This window comes from Salminus brasiliensis, chromosome 15 (genome assembly GCF_030463535.1).
Source record: "Salminus brasiliensis chromosome 15, fSalBra1.hap2, whole genome shotgun sequence".
NCBI classification, from domain to species: Eukaryota; Metazoa; Chordata; class Actinopteri; order Characiformes; family Bryconidae; genus Salminus; species Salminus brasiliensis.
The window spans coordinates 30,572,164-30,585,004 of record NC_132892.1 but is presented as its reverse complement, the minus strand read 5'-3'; the positions used below and the strand labels follow the sequence as shown (position 1 = coordinate 30,585,004).

The window sequence follows — 12,841 nt, the reverse complement described above, 5'->3', positions numbered from 1 at the left end:
AGGGTACATTACATCTGTACTATTTTGTTTACATAAATAATATCATATTTCGATAAATATGGACTATAGTTTTGCATAACTTCAGTGTACTTCACTGGAATATTACAATATCTGAATTGAAGGGGTGCTTACAGTCGTCTTGCCTTACCTTACTTACCTGGCAAAACCAGTAATCAGTAAAGAGACAGCGCTGTAACAGCCGCTGATGATACTATAGCGCCATCTAGTGGCAGATGTGTGAATTGTAATGACGCAGAAATGGAGTTTAGGAATTAGGCGTAGACCCCAAGTGCTCAGGAGCACATACAGTGAGTGAACTGATCCCAGTGTAGGTTTAAACCCAGGTAACACTCAACAATACTGTTATTTATGATCATAAATATGAATATGTCGTTATGAAAGTTATGAAGACAGAGCCACAGACAGACCCTGGATCAGAGAGGCGGACCCAGGGCTTCAGATTACGCTATATTTAGAAGTCAGATGTAAGATGAGCTTTCAGACTAAATGTGAGGATAAATAATAGTCTACACTATAAACACCAGATCCTGTGATTCGGAGAGGGAGCTGCTGAAAGTTTCCTGATTCCACTTTAGATTTCAGCTCCAAAAGCCCCCAGAAATGGCATCGAGTATCTGTAAGTATCCAGTTTCTGTAAAACCCAATTAAAATCATTTTAAAATAATGAGTAATGAAAAAGAGAAGCCTGTTCCAGTCCAGTGTTTAATGCAGTTCAGCAGTGTGTCTTATAGACAGAGACAGTGATAGTAGTGAGTTACTACCAGAGTCTATACGAGGTTTAACCACATATTCAGCACCTTTTATATGTGAAAACTTTACTTACTTACTTACTTACTTATTTAATGTACTGAAATGTATTAATACTGACCTGTTTCTATAAATCACAGTTCATTAGATCATTTAAAGCCAGTGGTATTTGATCAGGTGTAATTACTAGTAAAAACAACAGTTTTATAATAAAACACTGATACATTATAAATAAATACATTTAATATCAAACACTGGTGACACAGAGTGATAATTCCTGAGTAGAGGCAAAAATAAAACAGCATAGTTTCTCACCCTGGACATTTTAGGGTTTTATACACTCACACACACACACACACACACCAACACAGAGAGAGAAGGCTTGTTAATGAACTGATTATTTGGATTCAGAGTTAGGGTTACTTCAGGACTAGGATCAGTAACCGCCGTCATATTGAATTCTTCACCGATAACAGAACATTTAAAAAGGGCCAAACATTTTTGGTAAGTTATTGATTGGTTTTACATGAAAGTTTGTTATTAGTTCAGCAAAAGTACAGTTCCTGTACTGAATGTCACCATTATTCCATATGAAATATCTACATAAAGACTAAAATAATTTTTCACAATGTTCACACCGGTGGACTATACGATAGTGTTCAAACCAGAACCAGTGTTGACTTTAAAGTATAAGGAGTACACTGATGTGAAGTGTGCAGTCTGATGGACAGATCTAATGTAGTGAATCTTTTTTGAATTGGTAGTTTAGTTTAAAACAGCTGAAACACCCGAATCATTTGGAATTCAGTGCAAAAGTGAATGTTTTTAACTAATAATATTTGTATGAATAAAAACAGCATGTTCATATTAAGTAATGCGGTGATATCTCAACATTGGAGGATTTGTTGGAATGCTTCTAGATTTACAGATAGAGACCTAACGTGGCCTTCCACCTAGCATTAGATGTCACAGCTGCATAACATTAGTACATGGGAAAGTAACTCGTAACTCCTGTTTGTGGCACAGATCCATCACAACCTCGGAGGAGGCAAAGTCTAACCCCGCCTCCATACAGTAAGTTACACTGAATTCCTACTCTCTGGATTTACTACACTGAATTCTTTCAATTACATGTTCTGTTCTTCAGAAATCATAAGTTGGACCATTAACCATTAGAGTGTTTTTGAATTTGCATGAAATTGTGGGAAATATTGTGGATTTAAGAGTATCGCTGTCATTACGCAGTGCGGATTCTGCTGCTGGGGAAGAACGACCAGGAAAACAGAAGAGTGGGAAACTTCATTCTGGGAAGAGATGCGTTCGATGCTGAAACTCCTCCTCAACGCAGTGAGAGAGCAAGAGGAAACGTGAAGGGAAAAAGCTTCAGCCTCGTCACCACTCCTCACCTGTTTGATACTGAACTCTCTAACGACGAACTGGATGAGCGAGTGAGAGAGTGCATGTCTCTGTGTCTTCCTGGACCTCATGTTCTAGTTCTGGTCCTACAGCGAGACGACTTCACTGAGGCAGACAGGAAACAGCTGAATTTCATCCTCCGGTCTTTATCTGAGGAGGCCTGTAAATACACCATAGTGCTGACGCAACCCGGCAGCAGTGTAGATCCAGATGAAGAGAATGTCTCTGATGAGATCATAACAGAGTTCAGTAACAGGCATTTTGACTTTAGAAGTGGAAGCAGTCCGTCTGCTCTTGTGGAGCTGATGGAGAAGATGGTTGAAGAGAATGGAGGAGGTCACCTTAAATGGGAGGAATTTGTGATGGCTCCACCTGCAACAGAACAGCAAAAGCCTCGACCACCAACAGACCCTGAACCAACAACACAGACAGACACTGAACCAACACGACAGACAGAGACTGAATCAACAGTACAGAGAGACACTGAATCAACGGCACAGAGAGCGGCTCAACCGACAGCACCGAAAAAGAAAAGTATGTCACAAAAATTCCGTTAAAAACAGTTTCATTAGTTGAAATTGATCACTGTTTGCAATAAATCAGGTATTAGAATTGCACTATTACAGAAAACTGTAATAATCACCTTACTATGCTCATGATTTATATTCCACAACCAGGAGGAAGATTTGGGGGCCTGATGCAGATATTCTCTCGTGGTGGTAAACAGGATGACTTGGGTGAGTAATACATGGATGATTGTGCAAAGCTATTTTTCTCCCAGATTTCTGACGGCCAAATCAATGCCCCAGTTTTCAAGACAGGCAAGTTCTTTTCCGCCATATCTCAATGGAACCGATGGTCTAAATTTAATAATAGCAGTATTCTTAGTAACACCATTGCAGCCATGTGGAAAATTATAACTGCCACATCGCAACCACCTTAAATAGCATAGCAACCACATAGCAACTCCATTGCAACCATGTGGGGAGATCATAGTTGCCACATAGCAATTACCTTAAACAGAATAGCAATCACCTAGCTACACCATGTCAACCATCATGTATGGGATAGCGACTGTCTAGCAGCACCCCACCCCCATTTAACAAAAACTTAGCCACACCCTGGGAAACATAGCAACTGCTTGGCAACAGCATAACAGCCACTTGGAACAGCAGAGAAACTGATTAGCAAGACCATAGTAAGCAACTTACCAACCATAATTTCTATGCAGTTGGTACTGTTAGTTGAAACAGTATAGCAACTGCCTAGCAACCACCTAGAATTGACCTGCACAATTCAGCTGCATGATTATTCTGCAGTTTCCTATGGAAATGCACATTTCTAGTTTTAAATGAAATGTTTCTCACCCCTATATTATTACTATGTGAACAGTTTACACAGAAATACATCAATAATTCAGCTCTTAGTTGGCCACAATTTAAATGTTAATTAAAATGTTCAGACTTGGGGTCCAGTGAAGGGGGCAGTTTTGCTCATGTGAATTTCTCGTTCTTAATTGTAGAGGTCTCTGTTCTAAACCTGACTAATACGATATGTTGTTTTTCTCATTTAGAGTCTCAGAGGTTGAACCTGGTGCTGTGTGGGCATGATGGAGCACAGAAAGCCTCCATATCAGACCTCATACTGGGCCAGAGCCAGCGCAGTCCAGAGCCCAGCTTAACGTGTGTGAGGAGAACTGGAGTCGTGTCTGGACGCTCAGTTACCCTGGTGGAGATACCAGCTCTCTGCTACACTCAAGAGAAGGAAGTGAAGTATGAAGCTCTCCACTGTGTCTCTCTCTGTGACCCTGGAGTCCATGCTTTCCTCTTCGTCGTTCCTGTTGGTCCCCTCACTGATGAACACAAAGGAGAAATGAAGAAGATTCAGGACAGTTTCAGCTCCAGAGTGAAAGACAATTTAATAGTCCTGTTTACAACAGAGCATGCGATCAGTCAACCTGTCACAGAGTTTACTGAAATAAGGGACTTTCTTGCTGTGTGTGATCAGAGACACATAATAGTGAAAACAGAGTTGAGGAAATCCTTCAAACAAGCAGGTGACAAGCTGCTGGAGGATATTATAAAAAAGATAGAAGCACAGCCGTATTCTCTTGACATGTATATGAGGGCTCTGGAAGAAAGAGTCAGACGTGAAGTGGAGGAAGAGCATAAAGAAGAGCTGAGCAAAAAGGAGAAGGAAATCCAGGAGTTAAGGAGGAAGCTCCAGTCAGAAGGTAGGTGCTTTGACTATGTTCATTCAAGCAATCCCTCAGAGTTCTTCAGCAGTGATTCTGGACACTGTATTAACAAAGAATGTCAAATATTATATTTAAAAGCAGTGTATTGCAATATAGTTATACACACAGACAAAATAAGATTAATCAGTGTTTATTACTGTCTATAATTTAACACTGCTTTCAATTTACATCAGCAGTGTCCAGTGGAAGCCACAGTGGCTGCAGATTCCAATAAAAATGACTGGGCACCCTTGGTCAAATTACATCTTTTTGTAATTGAGAAGTAGTAAACACACCCTCTGTAGCTAATCAAATATAAAACATAATATTTTGAAATTTTCCATCACAACATAAAAGTCTAAATCATCAGTGTTCAAAGGTTGGCAACCTTACAGAGACTTTAACACCAGCTTTAGCAGAAAGCTCACACACGGTTTTTGTAGCTAAATGTCTTTCCGTTATTGTAGTTGGATGTTTGCCCACTCCTCTTTGTAGAAGGCCTCTAGTTCTAAAATGTTATTGGGTTGTCTTGCTGCCCAGCTTGTTTAAGATCTACTCACAAATCTATGATATTTAGATCACAGAAGCATCTTCGGCATGGCAGTACTTATTGGAAAATATTGTATTTGTGTATGTATTTGTGTTGTGTTCATACTTATTCTTCATTAAATGATAACATGTTGTTAGAAAGCTTGTGACTCATTTACAATTTCAGTTTTTTTAAATAAATGTAATCATAAATGTCATTAGATCTTTATCATAAGTTCTTAAACTAGAAAAACATGATGATAATCATCATAATAATCATAATAATATATTATAGTTTATAATAGAAGTTTATTTATTTTATTTTATTTTAGAATGATCCAACATTAAATATATTTGAAAAAAAAGTATGTGAACATCAGTCAAACATTTTCGATAATCGGGTTTAATTTTGCAATACTGGGTGGAGGACTCTTTTTAGAGTCCTACGACTTCAAAATGGGGATTTTCTCCTGCTTTACCCATTTCTTTTTAGACATATTTGTGTGCCTAGTATCTTTTTCTTGGCCCATTTACAGTTACGCTTCAGGCAACAGATGGATAATCTGATATTCTCCTGTAGATGTTGCTGGTACCTGATTACAACTACACCAAAACTACACCAATATTCCTAGAGCTGCACATTATTTGGATATGCTCAGTACTGAGTTTGCTCAGGAAATTAATTTACATAACTTGTGTCATTCTCTTCATGTAGTGAGAGAAATAAGATGAAGATCTGACCAAATTATAGCTTAAATCTTAAACAGAAATACAGACATTTGTAAAGGGTTTAGAGCAGCACTTTAAACTGTAATCATGAGGTTTACCTGAGGAACACATTGTAAAGTAACACAATGAATAACTAGTACTAATGTTTTCTTCAGGTGATGAAGAGGAAGAATGGGTTTCCAGTTGCTTACGAGTGGTGTTGATTGGAAAGACTGGGAATGGAAAGAGTGCAACAGGAAACACTATCCTGGGAAGAAAGGAATTTGTTACTGAAGCCAGTATGAATTCTGTGACAAAGGTTTGCCAAAAAGAAACTGGTGAGGTGCTGGGGAGAACAGTTGCTGTTGTTGACACTCCAGGCCTGTTTGATGCCACACTGTCAGAGGAAGAAATACAACAGGAAATTGTGAAGTGCATCTCGATGTCAGCACCTGGACCCCATGCGTTCATCATTGTACTGAGCATCGGAAGAAACACCAAAGAAGATGTGGAGACTTTAGAGCTGATAAAAAAGATCTTTGGTCCAAAGGCTGCAATGTTCAGCATAGTGCTGTTCACTAGAGCAGATGACCTGGAAGATCAGACAATAAACCAGTACTTAGAGAAATGTACAATTGAGCCAGTCAAGAAGATGCTCAGAGACTGTGGAAACAGGATTGTGTTATTCAATAACCGAGAAAAAAACGACCGCACCCAAGTCTCTGAACTACTGACACAGATTGAAACTGTGATAAACTCAAACACATCAAGTCAGTTCTTTACAAACAGCATGTTCCAAGAGGCAGAAATGTCCATCAAAAAGAAAATTGAGGAAATTCTGAAAGAGAAAGAGCAAGAGATTGAAGCTGAAAAAGAGAAACTAAAAAGCAAATACAGCCAAGGAATGGAAGAGCTGAAGAAAAGACTGGAGGAAGAAAAACAAAAGGCTGATTATGAAAAACAGCAAATAGAGAGAAAATATAGAGAAAAGATGGAAACTCTTAAAAAGGAGTTTGAGGAAAAAGATGAAATAGAAAAGAAGAAACAGGAGATGGAGGACAGAGTGAGGTCAGAAGAAACAAGAAAGCAAATGGAGAAATGGCAAAGCAGGATTAATGAGTTAGAAATGGAGAATAAAAAGCAGAGAGATGAATTTGAAAAGCAGCTGAATGAGAGAGATGAGGAGGACAAAAAGAGAGAAGAGAGATACAAACAAGATAAAGAACATTTCAGAAATCAACAAAAACAAGCCATGGAAGATCTGAGAAAGAGACAAGATGAAGAAATTAGAAAGAGAGATCTAGAGGAGGATAGAAGGAGAAAAGAAGAAGTGGATGAGAGGCATACTTGGGAGAGGAAAATAAAAGAAGCTGAACACGAGAAGAAGGAAATACAAGAGGACCTGAAGCATAAACTGATGGAATGGGAAGACGAGATGAAAAGACAGAAGCAGGAACTAAAGGAAGAAGACCATCAGAGAAAGCAGAAACACGCTGAAGAGCTACAAGCAAAACAAGAAGAACAAGACAGAATGAGAGAGAACTTTGAAAGGGGTATGAAAGAAGAAAGACTTCGGCGAGAAGAGGAGAAACGAAAGTGGAGGGAAACAAGTGAGCGAAAAGACAAAGAGTACGAGAAAAAGAAATGTGCAATGGTAGCAGAGATGGAGAAAATGAGGAGGGAAGAGCAGGAGAGAAGAAGACAAGAAGACGAGAAAAGAGAGGAAGAAAGAAAAAGACTGCAGGAAAGAGAAGAGGAGATACGAAGAGAATGTCAGCAGAACATTAAGAGGAGAGAGGAAGAAAGCATGGCTAGAGAGAAGAAGGAACGTGAGGAATTGGAAAAGAAGCATGATCAGGAAATGAAGGACATGAAGAGTAAATATGAAGATATTGCCAGGAAGCAGGCAGAGCAATTCAATGACTTCAATGAAAGACAAAATAAACATATACTGGGGCTCACTGAACAGCATCAGAAACGGTATGAGCTTCTGGAGAATCTCTATAAACTCACTGAGGGTCAAAAAAGTGAGGAAATTCAGAAATTACGAGCAGAAATTGACGAACTAAAAAATGAATCAAAATGTGTGATTGCTTGAGAAGTCCAAAATGATGCTCCAGTGAAATTATCATAAAAGTAGTATTCTAACCTAATGTCAGTCTGCTGCATCTGTATGAAAATCCTCATCTCCCAAAAATGGAAACTTTACAGGAGGTGGAAAAATGTTGGGTTACTGAACGTAATTCCTGGTTATTTGATAACAGAGTGAGGTGTTTCACTATGGGAATTACCTTGGGCAAGGAATGAACCTGAAACATGCAGCCTGTAGGATCACGCAAACATGTCCCTCTGTAGTTCTAAGCCCTACATTCGTATGCCACAGCAATAGGACCCACAATCCAGTGTGACAACCGCTGACAAGACAAGGGTAACTTTAAAAAGAGTTTATGACACAAAAAGCTGATCGTACCTCCTAAAACCAGCTGTCCTATCTATATACTACACAGGGCCCTGACAGGGGGTTTGAGGTGGGGGAGCTGTTTTTAATCATAAAGGTCCCATCTTCGTTAAGTGCACCTAACCACGGTATGGCCAGTTTGGCGGCGGCCCGTTTACACACCTCATACAGGTTGCTGTCAGCCTAAGAGCCCATGTCGGCGGCGTTGGGAGGTCTAGGCTTTTGGGCAGGAAAGGTGGAGTCATCTTCCTCGTCTTGGCATCGTCATCTGATCCCTCCCTGCCCAGCTCTCCTTCTTCTTCAAAGGAAGTCAATAAAAAAAATATTTTTTTCCAAGTCATTGTGGAGCATTTCTATTGGTCCATTCATCACAAAAAGTTGTAGTGGCTCACCCTGAGAAGGGAATCAAACCTAGTGTTGGTTACAGCACAACCTACTTACTAGGTGAGCTAGTGGTTAGTAGGACCCACAGAAGAAAATTAACTGGAGTGCAGTTTTTTTAAAGAGGACTCAAGAGTCATGGGAAGAGCAAAGATGAGGGGAGTGCAAGAGTTCTCAACCCTTTGCCCGGCTGTCCTCGTGACAGCAATGTGTGTCTGTGTGTCTCCCCAATGAAGCCCTTAGCCCAGGTGTTGGGCTTGATTGGCTCCAGAAGATACATTTTGTCTCCCTCTGGTGGCCCGAGGTGGCTGAGCCCTGGAGCCAGCCCTTACAAATGTCAAGCCAAGTCAAGTCAAGTCAAGTGGGTTTAATTGTCATTTCAGCTACATACAGAGTACACAGTGAAACTAAACAACGTTCCTCCAGGACCATGGTGCAACATAGACAGTGCATATAGAACACAAGTGCAACACAAACAAGTGCGGACAGACAACACAACACAGTACAGACAGAGAATAATAAAGAATAAGTAAAGAACTACTACCAACAACAACTGCTTCACATTATGACAAAGAGTCAAAAACAGCAAAAATGGAGATACAAGGTTTTTGTGTGACAGTAATTTCATGTTTCTTTGAACACACCAGTGGTAGTTTTTGGTGAGTGTAATTAAAATCAGTAATGTTTACTTTTTAATAATCATGTTTGCCTAAACAATGACTGATTATATTACAAATATGGCATAAATATGTGTAATGGATTATAGCATAATCAATAAATAATAATGGATACTTTTAATCCATTCCACTTTTATAGTGTTTATCTGTCCTGCCTCCTCTTCGTTTGTCCATATGTAACCCTGTGTCTCATCGGCACAGTTTGCTGTATATGCAGACTGTGTTTATCCTTTATTTTGTTTGCTTATTATTTAATCTGAACATTTTGGTAGTGTTTGAATAATGTGATCAGATGTCCTTAAAATTAAAACTAATGATTTAATTAGTCTAAAAAGCCTTTTCTGTGATTTGAGATGATCACCATTATGGATGCTGTATGTATGTTTTAAATAATGTTCCTAATCATTTTATGTCCACACTTTTTAATTTACTAAAAAATTGATTTATTCCAAATGTTGTCTGTGTTTCACTCAAGCGTAATATAATTGTACAATTCCTTCTGAACTGTACTGGCACAGGGAGGTCAAACTCTGGTTCTTTTGGGCCACAGCTGTACATATCATCAGTGACATGACAGTAAAAGGTCTGGGACGTAGGTGCAGGCCAGCCTCTCGGGTAGACTGAAAACGGTGATGGTGGTGGTCCATTGGACGTCTGATCCACCTGACGTCATCTAAGATTTTAAGTGGTAGTATAATATTAGAAAACTCCTAGTTTAGTTATACTATACTATTACTACTATTACTTTTTTGTTCTACTACTACATCTACTCCTACAGCTACATCTACATCTACATCTAAAACTACTCCTAATTTTACTACCACTACTACTTATAATACTACTTCTACTAGTACTAATACTGCTACTACTAAAACTACTTCTAATTTTACTACCACTACTACTTATAATACTACTTCTACTAGTACTAATACTGCTACTACTAAAACTACTTCTAATTTTACTACCACTACTACTTATAATACTACTTCTACTAGTACTAATACTGCTACTACTTTATATCAACTACTAATACTTTGTCTACCCCAGTGGGAACAGATTAGTTTAAAGGACATTGAGGAAACGTGGTTGAACTTGGAAGTGGTCATTTTAACACTGAGTTTTCACTTAATATGTAGGTTATTTAGTCTTATTGTGTGTGTATGTGTGTGTGTATTTAATATAATAACCAGCCCTAAATCTGTGTTTACTTGACTGTGTGACTTGATTTCTGAACAGAAACATAACATATAAGCCCATTACAGTTAACAGTTCAAATACTTTAATATTTTTACAAATCCAGGATCAACCAACTAATCTGAATAATTTTAAGGTTGTTTTTCTCTAAAAAGCAGCACAAACACTCAAAGTAACTTTAAGATATTAGTATATATTATACATTAATTATACATAGCATTCTTACCTGAAAGAGCCAAAGAGAAGGGTCCACCAGATGTCGTCCAGTTCAGGATATTTCATTAAGTACTAAGACTTTAAATGATAGTAAAATAATAGAAAAACTACAAAGTAAGCAGGCTACATCTACTAATACTACTACTACTTCTACGTTTACTACTACCACTACTACTACATCTACTACTACTAAAACTACTCCTACTACTACATCTACTAATACTACTAATACTACATCTACTACTACTAAAACTACTCCTACTAATACTTCTACTACCTCAACTACTAATACTACATCTACCCCAGAGGGCACAGATTAGTTGAAAAGACGTGGAGGAATGTGGTTAAATTTGGAAGTTGTTTACCTCTACTAGTACTATGACCTCTACTACAACTACTACAACTACTCCTACCACTACTACATCTACTCCTACTACTACATCTACTACCACTACTACAACTACTCCTACCACTACTACATCTACTCCTACTACTACATCTACTACTAATACTACTCCTACTACTACTACAACTACTCCTACATCTACTACTACTAAAACTACTACCACTACTACATCTACTACTAATACTACATCTCCTACCTCTACATCTACTCCTACTACTACTCCTAGCTACATCTACTACTACTACTAATCCTACATTTACTAATACTAAAACTACTACTCCTAGCTACATCTACTACTACTACTACATCTACTACTACTAATACTACTCCTACCACTACTACATCTACTCCTACTACTACATCTACTACTACTAATACTACTCCTAGCTACATCTACTCCTCCTACTACATCTACTACTAATACTACTTCTACTACTACTACAACTAATCCTACATCTACTAATACTAAAACTACTACTCCTAGCTACATCTACTACTACTACTACTACATCTACTACTACTACTACTCCTAGCTACATCTACTACTACTAATACTACTCCTACCACTACTACATCTACTCCTACTACTACATCTACTACTACTAATACTACTCCTACTAATACTACATCTACTCCTACTACTACATCTACCACTAATACTACATCTACTACTACTATTACTACTCCTACATCTACTACTAATACTACATCTACTACTACTAAAACTACTCCTACATCTACTACTACTAAAACTACTACTACATCTACTACTACTAATACTACTCCTACATCTACTACTAATACTACTCCTACATCTACTATTACTAATACTACTCCTACTAATACTTCTACTACTACTACTTTTACTAGTACTTCTATTTTTACTACTACTAAAACTACATCTACTACTAATACTACATCTACTACTACATCTACTACTCCTACTAATACTACATATACTCCTACTACTACTACTACTCCTAGCTACATCTACTACTACTAAAACTACTCCTACATCTACTACTACTAATACTACTAAAACTACTCCTACATCTACTACTAAAACTACATCTACTACTACATCTACTACTACTCTTAGCTACATCTACTGTCAACCACTAATACTACATCTACATCTACTACTCCTAATACTACATCTACTACTACATCTACTACTAATACTACATCTACTACTACTACATCTACTCCTACTACTACCACTAATACTACATCTACATCTACTCTTAGCTACATCTACTACTACATCTACTCCTACATCTACTACTACATCTACCACTAATACTACATCTACTACTACATCTACTACTAATACTACATCTACTACTACATCTACTACTAATACTACATCTACTCTTAGCTACATCTACTGTCAACCACTACTACTACATCTACCACTAATACTACATCTACTACTACTACATCTACTCCTACTACTACCACTAATACTACATCTACATCTACTCCTACATCTACTCCTACATCTACTCCTACATCTACTACTACATCTACCACTAATACTACATCTACTACTACATCTACTACTAATACTACATCTACTACTACATCTACTACTAATACTACATCTACTCTTAGCTACATCTACTGTCAACCACTACTCCTACATCTACTACATCTACATCTACTACCACTACTACTACATCTACTCTTAGCTACATCTACTGTCAACCACTACTCCTACATCTACTACATCTACATCTACTACTCCTACTACTACATCTACTACATCTACCCCAGTGGGAACAGACTGATGAGAAGTCGTTGAGGAATGTGGTTAAATTAGGAAATTGTAGTGAGCTAATTTGAACATTGGA

The 12,841-nt window shown here is 38.0% G+C and overlaps 1 protein-coding gene across 1 annotated transcript; it reads left to right on the top strand.

Moving 5' to 3' along the window:
* The first annotated feature begins 247 nt into the window (after positions 1-247).
* LOC140535532 (GTPase IMAP family member 8-like) lies at positions 248-12,679 on the top strand. Its single transcript, XM_072656930.1, has 6 exons — positions 248-308; positions 1,993-2,718; positions 2,862-2,921; positions 3,758-4,417; positions 5,833-7,266; positions 12,603-12,679. Exons 1-6 carry the CDS (start codon positions 248-250, stop codon positions 12,677-12,679), a joined length of 3,018 nt encoding a protein of 1,005 aa, XP_072513031.1.
* The last annotated feature ends 162 nt before the right edge of the window (positions 12,680-12,841 follow it).

Bases quoted from the DNA above. Each gene is read 5' to 3' on its own strand.
- LOC140535532 (XM_072656930.1), top strand. From the start codon at position 248: ATGACGCAGAAATGGAGTTTAGGAATTAGGCGTAGACCCCAAGTGCTC. The intron at 2,922-3,757 runs GTGAGTAATACA...TTTCTCATTTAG, and splicing joins TGGTAAACAGGATGACTTGG to AGTCTCAGAGGTTGAACCTG. The intron at 7,267-12,602 runs GTGAGCGAAAAG...ATCTACTCTTAG, and splicing joins ACGAAAGTGGAGGGAAACAA to CTACATCTACTGTCAACCAC.